The 17,233-nt window shown below is 35.8% G+C and overlaps 1 protein-coding gene across 1 annotated transcript in view; it reads right to left on the bottom strand.

Annotated features, from left to right (window-relative positions):
- The window catches only part of ETFB (electron transfer flavoprotein subunit beta), a 219,918-nt gene that overhangs the window by 190,823 nt on the left and 11,862 nt on the right, over positions 1–17,233 (bottom strand). The window contains exon 2 of the mRNA XM_053691233.1: positions 12,161–12,319. Coding sequence (XP_053547208.1) covers positions 12,161–12,319 — 159 coding nt within the window. The remainder of the gene's footprint in view (positions 1–12,160; positions 12,320–17,233) is intronic.

Raw genomic sequence — 17,233 nt, forward strand, 5'->3', positions numbered from 1 at the left:
GCCGAGTATAACTTTTTACACAGAACTTACTCTGCTGAGCTGAGGAGATTGTGAAGTAAAATATCTTCCTTTTTTACATAGAGATGCTCAGGTGATATTTTCCTGTCAGCTTTTTACAGTTATACTGCATCAGTTTCAAGTGATTTAGCATATGAGTATTATGTCCCTTTAAGCAAGTAAAATTTAGATTGGAGTTCATCCATGCACTCTTTTACTCTAGATTGCATAGAGATCATGTGATCAAATTAGTAATTTCAAGAAGAGTATGTGCGCATACACCCTGTTCTCATTACATGCATTTGTGCATGAAACAGAAATGGATGATTATTTTTCCCCTGCAATTGATGCACAAAAGAAGGGCTACTTAAAGTTATTATTATAAAGTTTGTTTTTGTTTTTTTAACAAAGTTTCAATAAGTTTGAGTAATGACGACATCTGAGAACTTGACTACTACATGCCATCACAAATAGTGAGAGAACTTCATAACAAAATTCTTCCCCCCTGAGAGGGGAACTTGACAAATAACTGTTGTAATATGAAGATCAGTTTGTTCAGAAGTCTTCTAAATACAGTATTTATAATTTTTACAATTTTTGTTTGTTATAAATAATGTAAGTAATTTACAAAAGATTTGTTAGTAAACAGGGGAAATAAATACACAAACAATGGTTTGAGAATAACTATTATAAAATTATAGTATATATATATATATATATAAAAAATATTATATATATTACTTTAGATTAGATTTTTAAGAGTGATCAACACTGCCAATTGTCGAGATTATTAACAAATCATTTTATTTTATTTTTGGAAAATGTGTTAATTATTGATCACATGTTAGATCAATTTGTTTATGTATTCATATATAATTTTTGATTATTATTGCACTTTACACTGTTTTACGTTTGATATCACCATTATTCAAGCACTCATGTGATCAGTATTGTCTAATTACTATACCATTGGCTATTACACAGTATTTAACTTCACCACAGGTGAACACCTGTAGATCTCTGATGAAGCGCATGTGAGCATGCGTGAAACGCGTCAGATCTAGCACCCCTTGCACACTGTTATTGTGCTACATACTTTTCGTTTGAATAAACCACTTTGGCATTAGAGTTTTGCGGTTCCTTGTTTCCTTTTTGTATCATATATACATATATATATATATATATATATATATATATATATATATATATATATATATATATATATATATATACACACATATACACACACACACACACATTGTGTATATATATATATATATATATATATATATATATATATATATATATATATATATATATATTCGTAAGATAAGGGAGTTCAATAAACTGCACAATATGGTGTATAACTGTAAGCAAGACTCAGCAATATATATCTCCTTCCTGTGATATGTGTGAGAGTTCACTCGGTAATACACATTCAAGAAACAATTGTACAAACAAGCAGAGGCGGATTCAATCCCCGGTGTTACTGACACTTGCGGTGCTAGGTGGGCCCTCCTAGAGCAGTCCGTGCCCAAATGTAGCAATAAGCTGTGCCCACTCACCGCTCTCCTAGTGCCTCCAGCGTCTGGATAACCGTGATCTCAGTAATCCCTTGGCTCTCTGCTTGTTCGAATACGGCGTCCCACTGTGGTGCTGGGAGGTGTGTCTCCTCACGTGACCTTGTCGCAGCCAATCTACTTCAATTGCTGTTGCAACCAGGCAACAGCATAAGTGAATCCACTGTGTCAACAGGTAGTGCTGAGTTTGCGAGCTTCCCCTCGCACTAGGAAATCCTGGAGCAAATTTAGACAGCAATAAAGTACTTTGATCCAAGGCGAGGTATAAAAGTAAAAAAGTCTTTATTCAAATCCACTTATGGTAAAAACATATGGAGGTACCGGAACACATAAAAGAAATACACACGAAAGCATAGGCTAACATGTTTCGGCCTGATGCCGTAGTCGTAAGCTATGACTACGGCATCAGGCCGAAACATGTTAGCCTATGCTTTCGTGTGTATTTATTTTGTGTGTTCCGGTACCTCCATATGTTTTTACCATAAGTGGATTTGAATAAAGACTTTTTTACTTTTATACCTCGCCTTGGAATACATACATACATACGAAAGGAGTCAATGACCCCAAAACATTATACAATAAATTGCTTATTAAATCCAGCAAGTGCCTGTAACCTTCCACAGTATCAATACAGCTTTCCAGCACCCTAGTACGAACTTCTGTTTGTGAGACTGCACCTCCACCCATGATATAGATATATTATACTACAGTTTAAATTGAGGAGACTGAGAAAGATGAGTAATTTTAAATACATGCATGGTAACTCAATTCCCATCATGCTTCACAATTACGATACTGTGGTAGCTCTTTAAAATGCAACCGGCTTGTCAATAAAAGGGAGATATGGTTGTAGGTCTAATGGGGGGGGGGGGGTTCAAACCTGTCCTCAGGCCTCCCCAACAGGCCAGGTTTTCAGGATTACCTTGGGTGAGAGCAGGTTAATAACCATGTTTACTAATCAGCTGATCATTTAACCTGTGCTCCAGTTGATATCCTGAAAATGTAACTTGGAGGCTTGAGGAAAGATTTGAAACCCCCTTGTCCAGTGGGACAATATCAGAGATCAATGAAAACAAATTTGTCCAATTTATAGTTAATGTGGTGAAATTAAATTTGTTGATCCCTGACAGACAATGCTAGTTTATTTGTAAACCATGAGCACAAACCAACAATTTGTGCCTAAATTAGTAAAGTGGTGATTAAAAATAGCAAATATTTGTGTAATGTGTGCCTTTAGGCTGAAAAGAATTGCAGCAGCAGCATTCAGCTATTTCAGCACCGGATTTATTAGCATAAAAGAGCAACGCACAAATAAATATCTGGATACTGCAGCTAAAGCAAATTACTGCACATCAGTATTAAGCATATAAAGAAAAAATATAGCTTAATTAATAGGAAATGACAATGTAGCATACAGTTAATAGGAAATGACACTGTAGCATACAGTTAATAGGAAATGACACTGTAGCATACAGTTAATAGGAAATTACACTGTAGCATACAGTTAATAGGAAATGACACTGTAGTATACAGTTAATAGGAAATGACACTGTAGTATACAGTTAATAGGAAATGACACTGTAGTATACAGTTAATAGGAAATGACACTGTAGTATACAGTTAATAGGAAATGACACTGTAGTATACAGTTAATAGGAAATGACACTGTAGTATACAGTTAATAGGAAATGACACTGTAGTATACAGTTAATAGGAAATGACACTGTAGTATACAGTTAATAGGAAATGACAATGTAGTATACAGTTAAAGGGACATTAAACAACAAGAACAATGAGAATAGTATGCAGATCTATGTTATATATTTATAATTTTATTAGTTATCTAAATATTGAAGAAATAAAAATGAAGTGTTGGTTCTATAAAGTAATGTTGAAAACTATGTTTCCCTTAAAGTGACATGAAACCGAAAAATTTTCTTTCAGGATTTAGGTAGAACATACAATTTTAAACAACTTTCCTGTTTACTTCTATTATTAAATTTGCTTAATTCTCTTGGTATCATTTGTTACAGCCACCACCTAGGTTCTTTGCTGCTCCTGAGCTTTCCTAGATAAAAGCAAATTGGAAAGTTGTTCAAAAATGTATGCTTTATCTGTATCATGAAAGAAATTTGAGTTTCATGTCCCTGCTTCTAGTGTTGTGTTTTCAGCCATGGAGGCATCATACTACTGCCCCATAGTGCACAAATGTCTGATAGACTTTTGGCCAATTTAATCTTTTGCAGGTGCAATGCCTAATAGGGTTCAAAGAAAAGAACCCTCACTCACATTGACTCTCTCTCAAAGTATGACAGCACAGCATTTTTCAATTACTTGGGTTCTTGGCAGTTGTGTTATTTCTATAATAATTTTGTTACTCTAATTTACCAATAAATACAGTTTTTTTTCACTGTTTGTCCTTATGTCACAATTTAAAATTTTAAATCTCACATGAAATTGAACTTGGAAAAGATAAGCATATTTTAAACACCTTCCTGATATGAATTAGTATACATTATATACAGTAATTCATACTCCAATGCTATATTATACAGAGAGTACTAATGACTAGTTAAACACTTGAAGCTTAACGCTGAGGACTTCACCGGGACTTGCCTGGCTTGACTCGGGACTTCAATACAAAGACTCAAGACTTACTTGTGACTTGCAAACCAATGACTTGGTCCCACCTATGGTGGGTACACTAAGAAGAGGGGGTAATAGAAAGCTTCTACTAAACCAAAAAGGAATCCTTTTGGATCCATAAATTAGAAGCTATGGCCCATAAGGGCTTGAATAGGAAATTAGACAAGGCAGTGTTTTTGTAATGTATATTTTCTATAGTTAGTATAGTGTATGCAGGTCAATACCGTTATTAGAAAATAAAAAGTATAGCATCTATCTGAATGGGATACATTGCGTACATGGATTAAGAATGTATTTATTTTTAATTGTAAATAGATTTGACCACAAGGTAGCAGTAATTTAATAAGATTGTTTAGAATACTGGCAATAGAAAGGTTAAAGGGACACTTAACACAAAATTTTTCTTTTGTGATTCAGATAGAGCATGCAATTTTAAGCAACTTTCTAATTTACTCCTATTATTAAATTTTCTTCATTCTCTTGGTATGTTTATTTGAAAAGCAAGAATGTAAGTTTAGATGCCGGCCCATTTTTGGTGAACAAACTGGGTTCTCCTTGTTGATTGGACAACACCAATAAACAAGTGCTGTCCATGGTTCTGAACCAAACATTTGCTGGCTCCTTAGCTTAGATGCCTTCTTTTTCAAATAAAGATAGCAAGAGAATGAAGAAAAAGCATAAATTTATGTAAGAACTTACCTGATAAATTCATTTCTTTCATATTGGCAAGAGTCCATGAGCTAGTGACCTATTGGATATACAATCCTACCAAGAGGGGCAAAGTTTCCCAAACCTCAAAATGCCTATAAATACACCCCTCACCACACCCACAATTCAGTTTAGCCAAGAAGTGGGGTGATAAAGAAAGGAGTAAAAATCAACAACAAAGGAATTTGGAAACAATTGTGCTTTATACAAAAAAAAATATAACCACCATAAAAAAGGGGGTGGGCCTCATGGACTCTTGCCAATATGAAAGAAATTAATTTATCAGGTAAGTTCTTACATAAATTAGGTTTTCTTTCATGTAATTTGCAAGAGTCCATGAGCTAGTGACGTATGGGATAGCAATACCCAAGATGTGGAACTCCACGCAAGAGTCACTAGAGAGGGAGGGATAACAAATAAAAACAGCCATTTTCCGCTGAAAAAATTAATCCAGAACCCAAAAAATAAGTTTGTCATAAATGAAAGGAAAAAACTTAAATCAAAAGCAGAAGAATCAAACTGAAACAGCTGCCTGAAGAACTTTGCAACCAAAAACTACTACTGAAGAAGCAAATACATAAAAACGGTAGAATTTAGTAAATGTATGCAAAGAAGACCAAGTTGCTGCTTTGCAAATCTGATCAACTGAAGCTTCATTCTTAAAAGCCCACAAAGTAGAGACTGATCTAGTAGAATGAGCTGTAATTCTCTAAGGCGGGGCTTGACCCGAGTCCAAATAAGCTTGATGAATCAAAAACTTTAACCACAAAGCCAAGGAAACAGCAGAAGCCTTCTGACCTTTCCTAGAACCACAAAATATAACAAATAGACTAGAAGTCTTCCTGAAATCTTTAGTAGCTTCAACATAATATTTCAAAGCTCTTACCACATCCAAAGAATGTAAGGATCTCTCCAAAGAATTCTTAGGATTAGGACACAAGGAAGGGACAGCAATTTCTCTATTAATGTTGTTAGAATTCACAACCTTAGGTAAGAATTTAAATGAAGTCCGCAAAACCGCCTTATCCTGATGAAAAATCAGAAAAGGAGATTCACAAGAAAGAGCGGATAATTCAGAAACTCTTCTAGCAGAAGAGATGGCCAAAAGAAACAAAATTTTCCAAGAAAGTAGTTTAATGTCCAAAGAATGTATAGGCTCAAACGGAGGAGCCTGTAAAGCCTTCAAAACTAAATTAAGACTCCAAGGAGGAGAGATTGATTTAATGACAGGTTTGATACGCACCAAAGCCTGCACAAAACAATGAATATCAGGAAGTTTAGCAATCTTTCTGTGAAATAAAACAGAAAGAGCAGAGATTTGTCCTTTCAATGAACTTGCAGACAAACCTTTATCCAAACCATCCTGAAGAAACTGTAAAATTCTAGGAATTGGAAAAAGAATGCCAAGAGAATTTATGAGAACACCATGAAATGTAAGTCTTCCAAAATCAATAATAAATCTTTCTAGAAACAGATTTACGAGCCTGCAACATAGTATTAATCACTGAGTCAGAGAAACCTCTATGACTAAGCACTAAGCATTCAATCTCCATACCTTCAAATTTAATGATTTGAGATCCTGATGGAAAAATGGACCTTGAAATAGAAGGTCTGGCCTTAGTGGAAGTGGCCAAGGTTGGCAACTGGACATCCGGACAAGATCCGCATACCAAAACCTGTGAGGCCATGCTGGAGCTACCAGCAGAACAAACGATTGCTCCATGATGATCTTGGAGATCACTCTTGGAAGAAGAACTAGAGGCGGGAAAATATAAGCAGGTTGATAACACCAAAGAAGTGTCAATGCATCCACTGCTTCCGCCTGAGGATCCCTGGACCTGGATCGGTACCTGGGAAGTTTCTTGTTTAGATGAGATGCCATCAGATCTATTTCTGGAAGCCCCCACATCTGAACAATTTGAGAAAACACATCTGAGTGGAGAGACCAATCTCCAGGATGTAAAGTCTGACGACTGAGGTAATCCGCTTCCCAATTGTCTATACCTGGGATATGAACCGCAGAAATTAGACAGGAGCTGGATTCCGCCCAAACAAGTATCAGAGATACTTCTTTCATAGCTTGACTGCGAGTCCCACCCTGATGATTGACATATGCCACAGTTGTGATATTGTCTGTCTGAAAACAAATGAACGGCTCTCACTTCAATAGAGGCCAAAATTGAAGAGCCCTGAGAATCGCATGGAGTTCAAAAATATTGATTGGTAATCTCGCCTCTTGAGGTTTCCAAACTCCTTGTGCTGTCAGAGATCCCCAAACAGCTCCTTAACCTGAAAGACTTGCATCTGTTGTGATCACAGTCCAGGATGGATGGACGAAAGAGGCCCCTAAAATTATACGATGGTGATCTAACCACCAAGTCAGAGAAAGTCGAACATTGGGATTTTAGGATATTAATTGTGATATCCTTGTATAATCCCTGCACTATTGGTTCAGCATACAAAGCTGGAGGTCTCATATGAAAACGGGCAAAGGGGATCGCATCTGATGCTGCAGTCATGAGACCTAAAACTTCCATGCACATAGCTACTGAAGGGAATGACTGAGACTGAAGGTTCAGACAGGCTGCAACCAATTTCAAACGTCTCTCGTCTGTTAGAGACAAAGTCATGGACACTGAATCCATCTGGAAACTTAAAAAGGTTACCCTTCACTGAGGAATCAAAGAACTTTTTGGTAAATTGATCCTCCAACCATGTCTTCGAAGAAACACTAGTTGATTCGTGTGAGATTCTGCAGAACGTAAAGACTGAGCGAGTACCAAGATATCGTCCAAATAAGGAAATACTTCAATACCCCGCTCTCTGATTACAGAGAGTAGGGCACCTAGAACCTTTGAAAAGAATCTTGGAGCTGTTGCTAGTCCAAAATGAAGAGCAACAAATTGGTAATGCTTGCCTAGAAAAGAGAATCTCAGGAACTGATAGTGATCTGGATGAATCGGAATATGAAGATATGCATCCTGTAAGTCTATTGTGGACATACTGTATAATGCCCTTGCTGAACAAAAGGCAGAATAGTCCTTCTAATCACCATTTTGAAAGTTGGTACTCTTACATATCGATTCAAAATCTTAAGATCCAAAACTGGTCTGAATGAATTCTCTTTCTTTGGGACAATCAATAGATTTGAATAAAATCTCAGACCCTGTTCCTGAAACGGAACTGGTATGATTACCCCTGAAAGGTTCAGGTCTTAAACACACTTCAGGAAAGCCTGAGCCTTAACTGGGTTTACCGGAATGCGTGAGAAAAAAAAAAAATCTTCTCACAGGCAGTCTTACTCTGAATCCTATTCTGTTCCCTTGAGACAATACTCTGAATCCAATGATTTTGGACCGAATTTATCCAAACATCTTTGAAAAATTTTAATCTGCCCCCTACCAGCTGAGCTGGAATGAGTGCCGCACCTTCATGCGGACTTGGGGGCTGGTTTTGATCTCTTAAATGGCTTGGATTTATTCCAATTTGAAGAAGGCTTCCAATTGGAAGCAGATTCCTCTGGGGAAGGATTAGGTTTCTGTTCCTTATTTTGACGAAAGGAACGAAAACTGTTAAAAGCTTTAGATTTGCCCTTAGGTTTTTTTTATCCTGAGGCAAAAAAACTCCCTTCCCCCCAGTAACAGTTGAAATTATTGAATCCAACTGAGAACCAAATAATGTATTACCTTGGAAAGAAAGAGATAGCAATCTGGATTTAGAAGTCATATCAGCATACCAAGATTTGAGCCACAAAGCTCTTCTAGCTAAAATAGCTAAAGACATAGATTTAACATCAATTTTGATGTAAAAAATGGCATCACAAATGAAATTATTAGCATGTTGAATCAACTTAAAGGGACATTAAACCCAAATTTTTTCTCTCATGATTTAGAAAGAGAATGCAATTTTAAACAACTTTCTAATTTACTTCTATTATCTAATTTGCTTCATTCTCTTGATATTCTTTGATGAAAAGTATATGTAGATAGGCGCAGGTGGTGCTGATTGGTGGCTGCACACAGATGCCTCATGTGATTGGCTCACCCATGTGCATTGCTATTTCTTAAACAAAGGATATCTAAAGAATGAAGCTAATTAGATAATAGAAGCAAATTGGAATTTTGTTTAAAATTGTATTCTCTATCTGAATTATGAAAGAAAAAAAATGGGTTTAATGTTCCTTTAACAATGCTAGACAAATCATGATCCAATACTTGTTGCACTAAAGTATTCAACCAAAAAGTTGAAGCAGCTGCAACATCAGCCAAAGAAATTGCAGGCCTAAGAAGATGACCTGAATATAAATAAGCTTTCCTTAAATAAGATTCAAGTTTCCTATCTAAAGGATCTTTAAAATAAGTACTATCTTCCATAGGAATAGTAGTATGTTTAGCAAGAGTAGAGATAGCACCATCAACTTTGGGGATCTTTTCCCAAAACTCCAATCTAACTTCTGGCAAAGGATACAATTTTTTAAACCTTGAAGAAGGAATAAAAGAAGTACCAAGCTTATTCCATTCCTTAGAAATCATATCAGAAATAGAATCAGGAACTGGAAAACCCTCTGGAATAACCACAGGAGGTTTATAAACAGAATTTAAACGCTTACTAGTTTTAATATCAAGAGGACTAGTTTCCTCCATATCCAATGTAATCAACACTTCTTTTATCGAAGAACGAATATACTCCAATTTAAATAAGAGGATTTATCAGTGTCAATATCTGAGGCAGGATCTAGTGAATCAGAGAGATCATCATCAGAGAAGGATAATTCAGTATGTTGCTGGTCATTTGAAATTTCATCAACCTTCTGAGAAGTTTTAAAAGACCTTTTACGTTTATTAGAAGGCGGAATGGCAGACAAAGCCTTCTGAATAGAAATCAGAAATAAATTATTTTAAATTTACAGGAATATCTTGTGCGTTAGATGCTGAGGGAACAGCAACAGGTAATGAACTACTACTGATGAATACATTATCTGCATGTAAAAGTTTATCATGACAACTATTACAAACCACAGCTGGAGGTATAATCTCCACAAGTTAACAACAAATGCACTTAGCTTTGGTAGAACTGTTATCAGGCAGCAGGGATCCAACAGCGAATTCTGAGACAGGATCAGATTGAGACATCTTGCAAATGTAAGAGAAAAAACAACAACATATAAAGCAAAATTATCAATTTCCTTATATGGCAGTTTCAGGAATGGGGAAAAAATGCAAACGGAATAGCCCTCTGACATAGAAAAAAAGGCAAGAGGCAAATAGGAATGGGGTCTAAAATAATGAAAATATTTGGCGCCAAAAACGACACACTCGCGTCATAGATAATGCAACCTTGTGAAAGGACCCAGCGTCAACTAAGACGCCGGAAATGATGAATTTGCATCAACGAACGTAACCGCGCTAAAAAAATCTTGCGCCAAGAATGACGCAATAAACTTTAGCATTTTGCACCCTCGCGAGCCTAATTCTGCCCAAGAATTTGAAAAATGACAGTCAATTGAAAAAAAAAAAAAAAGACTACACCCCAGGTAAGAAATAAATTTCTAAAAAATGCATTTCCAAGATATGAAACTGACAGTCTGCAAAAGGAAATATACTGAAACCTGAATCATGGCAAATATAAGTACAATACATATATTTAAAACTTTATATAAATACATAAAGTGCCAAACCATAGCTGAGAGTGTCTTAAGTAATGAAAACAAACTTACCTGAAGACACCCATCCACATAGAGCAGATAGCCAAACCAGTACTGAAACAGTTATCAGTAGAGGTAATGGAATATGAGAGTATATCGTCGATCTGAAAAGGGAGGTAGGAGATGAATCTCTACGACCGATAACAGAGAACCTATGAAATAGATCCCCGTGAGGAAAACCATTGCATTCAATAGGTGATACTCCCTTCACAGCCCTCTGACATTCACTGTACTCTGAGAAACGGGCTTCAAAAATGCTGAGAAGCGCATATCAACGTAGAAATCTTAGCACAAACTTACTTCACCACCTCCAAAGGAGGCAAAGTTTGTAAAACTGAATTGTGGGTGTGGTGAGGGGTGTATTTATAGGCATTTTGATGTTTGGGAAACTTTACCCCTCCTGGTAGGATTGTATATCCCATACGTCACTAGCTCATGGACTCTTGCCAATTACATGAAAGAAATTGATAATAGAAGTAAATTAGAAAGTTGCCTAAAATTGCATGCTCTATCTGAATCATGAAATAAATAAATTGGGTTCAGTATCCCTTTAATAAATTGGGTTTAAAAGAGGTTGTGTACACCTGTTGTAAATAAGTATGAGTAATTGCGTAATAATAGAAATGTCGCTTATTCCTGTCGTACCATTCTTGAAGATGATGGAATAAAGTTATATTTGTAATCAACACAAGTGCTGTGGAACCTGTGTTTTACTCAGGAACTGGGAGGCAGCAAGAAAAAACATCAGTGTTCTCCCAAGGACCTATGGGCACACCACCGGGCTAATTTTTGGCATAGTCTACCGATTTCAAATTCAAAGTAAGCTCTAATGCATGGTCTTTGTATTGTGTATTTGTCATATAAAATCTCACTGTATTTAGTGGTCCTTTAAGCTAAATGTATCTAATGTAAAATGTATTCAACGTTTGTTGGGCACATCATTAAATCAACTTATAATACATTAAGTAATTAGTTTGTGCCTTGGATTGCTTAAAGGGACACAAACAATAGCTTATTTTCTTTCATGGTATCCTTTGTTGAAGGACCAGCAATGCACTACTAGGAACAAACTAAACACCTCAGGTAAGTCAATGACAAGGGCATAAGTGCACTTCTACCAAACCATAGCTATGTCCCAGTAGTGCATTGCTGGTCCTGTTCATACCTAGGTATGTTTTTCCAATAAAAGAACAAAGCAAATTTAATAATAGAAGTATTATTGGAAAGTTGTTTTAAAAGTTATGCTTTATCTGAATTATGAAACAAAATATGTAGGTTCCATGTCCCTTTAAGATCAAAGAATCAAATCAAGTCAGCATTTTCTTTTTGCACTTTTATGTCCCTTTAAGTTTCCTCTCTTGTGATGTACCATATCATAGAAGAACACCTCAATGATTAAAAGTAATGTTTTTTTTAGATTAGTAAGAAACTTAAAAACAGTGACATAAAGAAGTGAGAGTTACTGAAGCAGCCTTCATTACTGCCAAATGCTAGTTACATTTACAGATAGGAGAATGTAGTATACCTGACATTGCTGGGGGCCACAGCTAACTGCAATGATCTCGCTAACAATCTTCTTCTCCTTGAGTCTGACGGCTTCTTCTACAGCAATCTCACAGAAAGGGTTCATAGAGTGTTTCACGCCATCAGTTACTATCCCTGTCTTGTCAGGCTTCACTCGCACCTGCAAAAAAAACACAAATAAGTTAGCTAACAAATGTCAAGTTTTTGATTTAAAAAAATAAAATAAAAATATAATAATAACAACAACAACAACAACAACAACAACAACAATGTGGATCAGTTTTGTAGCCCAATTACACAACAATAAAAAAAAACCTAACATTGTGCTTGTCAGTGACGAATGGATAAAGAACTAAGCCAAGGCAAGAGATAATGGGACTAGTTTATATTACAGAATGTCAAATCTATGTATAGTATTCCATTCATTTAGCAAAAGCTCAGTTTTACATAATTTGTTAACAATCTCATGTAGCAATGGACACCATGGAGCATTTTAAGAAAGGGTGGATGGACATAAAGAGCTTTCTACCTCCCCTCCAGTGCCACATAGCGGGACAAAAAAAAAAACCCCACTAATTTAAAAAGAGGTAAATTTACACTTTTGAATTAGTGGGTCACATGTTCCCATAGGATGCTGACGACCATTGGGGGGCAGTTAACACCTGCTTCACTGGACACCAGGCAGAACATTTTTGGAAGAGGGGAGACAAAGCATCAAGGAGTCATTATATACAAACATATTTACTTAGAGTGGTATGAGACAAATTGCAAAGTTTGGGGAGGGGGTGGGGTGTTACTTCAAATTCAAAAATATTTTCTTGCACTAGCCATTGTTTGGCATAAAGAGTATGTAGAGAAAAAAAAAAAAAAAAAAAACACCACGGGGAAAATGTTTTTTCTCTCTCCCACCACCTTCCCCTCCTACCATCATAGAAGCCCAATTTTAACAGCATTTCTACATATCCCTAAACTGTTTGTAAGCACAAAATTGAAGGGACAGTCTAGTCAAAATTAAACTTTCATGATTAAACAACTTTCCAATTTACTTTTATCATCAAATTTTCTTTGTTCTCTTGGTATTAGTTGTAGAAAGTTAAAACCTAGGTAGGCTCATATGCTAATTTTTAAGCCCTTGAAGGCCGCCTCTTATCCTCAGTACATTTTTACTTTTTTTCAGCTAGACAGCATTAGTTCATGTATGCCATATAGATTGCATTGTGCTCACTCCCATGGAGTTACCTAGGAGTAAGCAATGATTGGCTAAAATGCATGTGTCAAAAGTAATGAAATAAGGGGGCAGTCTGCAGAGACTTAGATAGAAGGTAATCAGAGGTAAAAAGTATAATATAACTGTGGTGGTTATGCAAAACTGGGGAATAAAAGGGATTATCTATCTTTTTAAACAATAAAAATTCTGGAGTAGACTTTATAAGCACAACATAAAAAGAAAAGGATGTGGTACTCTCACAACTGCGCCAAGAGTTAAGCACACTACCCATGATTTGAGAGCACCTCCAGAGCTTGTATGTTACACACATTACGTTTTTACGCTGTAGATTATTACGAATACATGAAATAGACTATCTAAACCTGCTTTCACATTTAAAATCTTATCAATAGTTAATAAACTTATTTGCCATTGTGCTGGTATAGAAAAAAGTTTTCTACATTGAGAGAAATTGCTCACAAACACACACATATTCATACACTAACTATACGGCCAAAAGTATGGCACCCCAACTACTAATTGAGATTAGTAGTTCCAGACACACCCATTGCTAACAGATGCATAAAATCCAGAACAACCATGAAATCTCCATAGACAAATATTGGCAGTACAACAGGCTGTATTGAAGCGCTCAGTGACAAAATGTGGCACTGTCATAGGATGCCACCTTTGTCACAATTCAGTTTGTGAAATTTCTGCCCACTAGATCTGCCGCAGTCATCTGTGCCATTATAGGTGGAGATGTCTATGAGCAAAAAAAAAAAAAACAGTCACAAAGTTGTAGACAACACAAACTCCCAGAGCGAGTCACCAAGTGCTCAAGCATGTAACGAGTAAAACATTTTTAAAAATATGTGTTTGATGGTTTCGATTCTATATTACAATCGGGTTCCTATTTGACAAAGATAAGCAATTCATTACGAATACCTTTACATTCATTGATTAGCATACCCAAATACCTTTTTAATAAATAATAAGACCAGGGGGTATGCATGTATCCAGCAGATATCTCCTTACACATCGGTTGACAAAATTCAACTTTCATGGCTCGAAAGAGCATGCAATTTGACTTTTCTATTTCCGCTATGAAATTTACTTAAAGGACTAGTAAATACAGTAGATTTGCACAACAGATAATGCAATAGCACTTAGTCTAAACTTAAAATGGAGTAGTAGATTTGTTTCTGACAGGTTTCAAAGTTATGTTTATTTCCACTCCCCCCCTGTACCACGTGACAGCCATCAGCTAATCACAAATGCATATTCATGTATTCTGTGAATTCTTGCACATGCACAGTAGGAGCTGCTGGCTCAAAAAGTGCAACTATAAAAAAAAAAAAGACTGAAAAAGCAAAGGACCAGCGCTGTAGCAACAGAACCCTCAGATACACTGAAAGAAATCCGTGATCACCCTGCTGCTGCCTAAATCTAAAAAGGTCTGATCAAAGTGGCCCCCGCCAAAGAAATCACCCTTTCTATAAGAAGAGACAATCATGAGAAAAAGTAAAGAAATAGGTACATACAAGGAGAATCCACAAATTCTAACCCAATGCATAAAGAAGACTGTGCACATTTTGTTAATGGAAGTAAAATGGAAATTTGTTAAAAATGTCATGCTCTATCTGAATCATAAAAGTTTAATTTTGACTTGAGTGTCTTTTTAATTTTCAAAGTATCCTTTGTTGAAAATCATACCTACGTAGGGCGTAGGCTCAGAAGTAGCATATGCACTAATGGGAACTAGCTGGCGATTGGTGGTGACTGTTATTGGCTCACCCAATGTGTTTGGCTAGAAGATGTGTACAGGGAGGGGTGGTTCTCAAAACATAAGGTACATGGGGTGTAAGTACACCAAAAACAACATGGCGCATAAATATAAATTTACTAAAGGGTTAAATAGCCCTTACTGCTAACATTGCATTACACTAAAGGGTTTTATTGTAATTTAGTGTTCATTGGCTATTTGCTTTTAATAAGAACTGAAGATACCAACCAATAACCAAAGGAAATGTCATACAATGCTTTTCATGTTTCCTAAGTAAAGCATCTGCCCCAATATGTAACTATAAATTTATTTCTCATATTCTGTATTCCATAGAAATATGCATGAGCTAACAATCACTGCCTGAGGAAGGGACATTATTTTGTTACACAATAAAGGTATTACTTTTATATCACGTTAGTTATTTTCATCACAAACTCATTTTGTGCCCCTATCTTGTACAGTGGGTAATACTGTGGCAATAATTTTCTACATCAACTGCAAAATATTTATTTTAAGACTTTCACGTTACAGGATTTTGGTTCTGGATTGACAAGATTTTAATTTACAACACAGGACCCGAGAGATCTGTAACTGTCAAACCCTGGGATTCTTCTATTTGTGTTATACACAAAGTGCTCATTTGCATATCATTATCCAGAATCCTCATCTGCAATTAATTCGCAGTGTGACAGGTGACAGCTGGAGTTAAACAAGAAGAGACCAGGGGATGTCATTTAGATACTTACATTAGGTTATCTCTGTTCTACTACAATGGCAAATATTTCCATGACCTTGAGCGCTCCACCAAGTTCACAAGGTTAGATTATTGATCTCAGTTAATGTACACTTGCTGCTTCTGTCTGTTTTACACCCTCTGCTTCACTACTACACTTTTTGAAATATAAGCAAACTGGTTCCATCACAGCATTGAGTATCTGTGTGTCTGCTTCTAAAATATAAAATAGTAACTAGGATACAAAACCAGCACTGTCATAATTACTCACAGGACATATACTATTAGCAATAAAACATTTTCCACAGTATAAAAAGATACAGAAAATGTATGGGAATTGTTACACAAGGGCAAGATAAATATGTATCAAGAAAAGCAGCAGAAATACCTACAACATGCATACAAATATTGGCAAAAAAATTGAGTCAAGCTAACAATGCATTGACAAAACAAAAACATGGTTTGGTGTTTTTAAACCCCTTAAAGGGATACTGATCCCAAATTTTTTTTCTTTTATGATTTGGATAGAGCATGCAATTTTAAGCAACTTAAATTTACTCCTATTTTTTTTTTTTTTAATCTCTTGGTATCTTTATTTGAAAAAGCAGAAATTTAAAGCTTACGAGCTGGCCCATCTTTGGTTCAGCACCTGGGTAGCGCTTGCTTATTGGTGGCTAAATGTAGCAAATGCTATCCAGGGTGCAGAACTAAAAGTGGGTCAGCAACTATGCTTACATTTCTGCTTTTTCAAATAAAAGATACTAAAGGAACAAAGAAAAATTAATAGGAGTAAATTAGAAAGTTGCTTAAAATTATATGCTCTATCTGAATAATGAAAGAAAAAATTTGCATTCAGTGTCCCTTTAAAAATGGAGGCAATTGTTCCAAGTTTTGAACGTAAACAAAGCCAAGAATTTGAGCTATACGTTTGCAAAACTATATAAAAAAAAAAAAAAAAACCACTACCTCCTTCACATTAACTGCAACCACACTATGTATCTCATTTTTTTAGAGGACAAATAGGGCTTTCTTTTGACAAATATTTATTTATTAACTATAGTTGAATATGAATAAAATCCAAGTGTGAAAAATTTTTTTTTAAAAGGGACACTAAACGATGGAAAAAAAAAAAGTTATCTTTTAATCTCAATATTATTATAATTTAATTATCTTAGTAATGTGCATTGTGTTTCATATTCTTACCGTTCTCAATATATTCTTATTTGAAATTTTATTTCTTTCCGAACCCACCGCTGGCTATTCATATGCATCCTCCAATCTTTACCGATAACCAAAGTTATCAAAATTTAGTCCGTTATGCGCATGCGCGATCTTAAGCGCTCGTCGC

This window comes from Bombina bombina, chromosome 8 (assembly GCF_027579735.1).
Source record: "Bombina bombina isolate aBomBom1 chromosome 8, aBomBom1.pri, whole genome shotgun sequence".
Taxonomy (NCBI): Eukaryota; Metazoa; Chordata; class Amphibia; order Anura; family Bombinatoridae; genus Bombina; species Bombina bombina.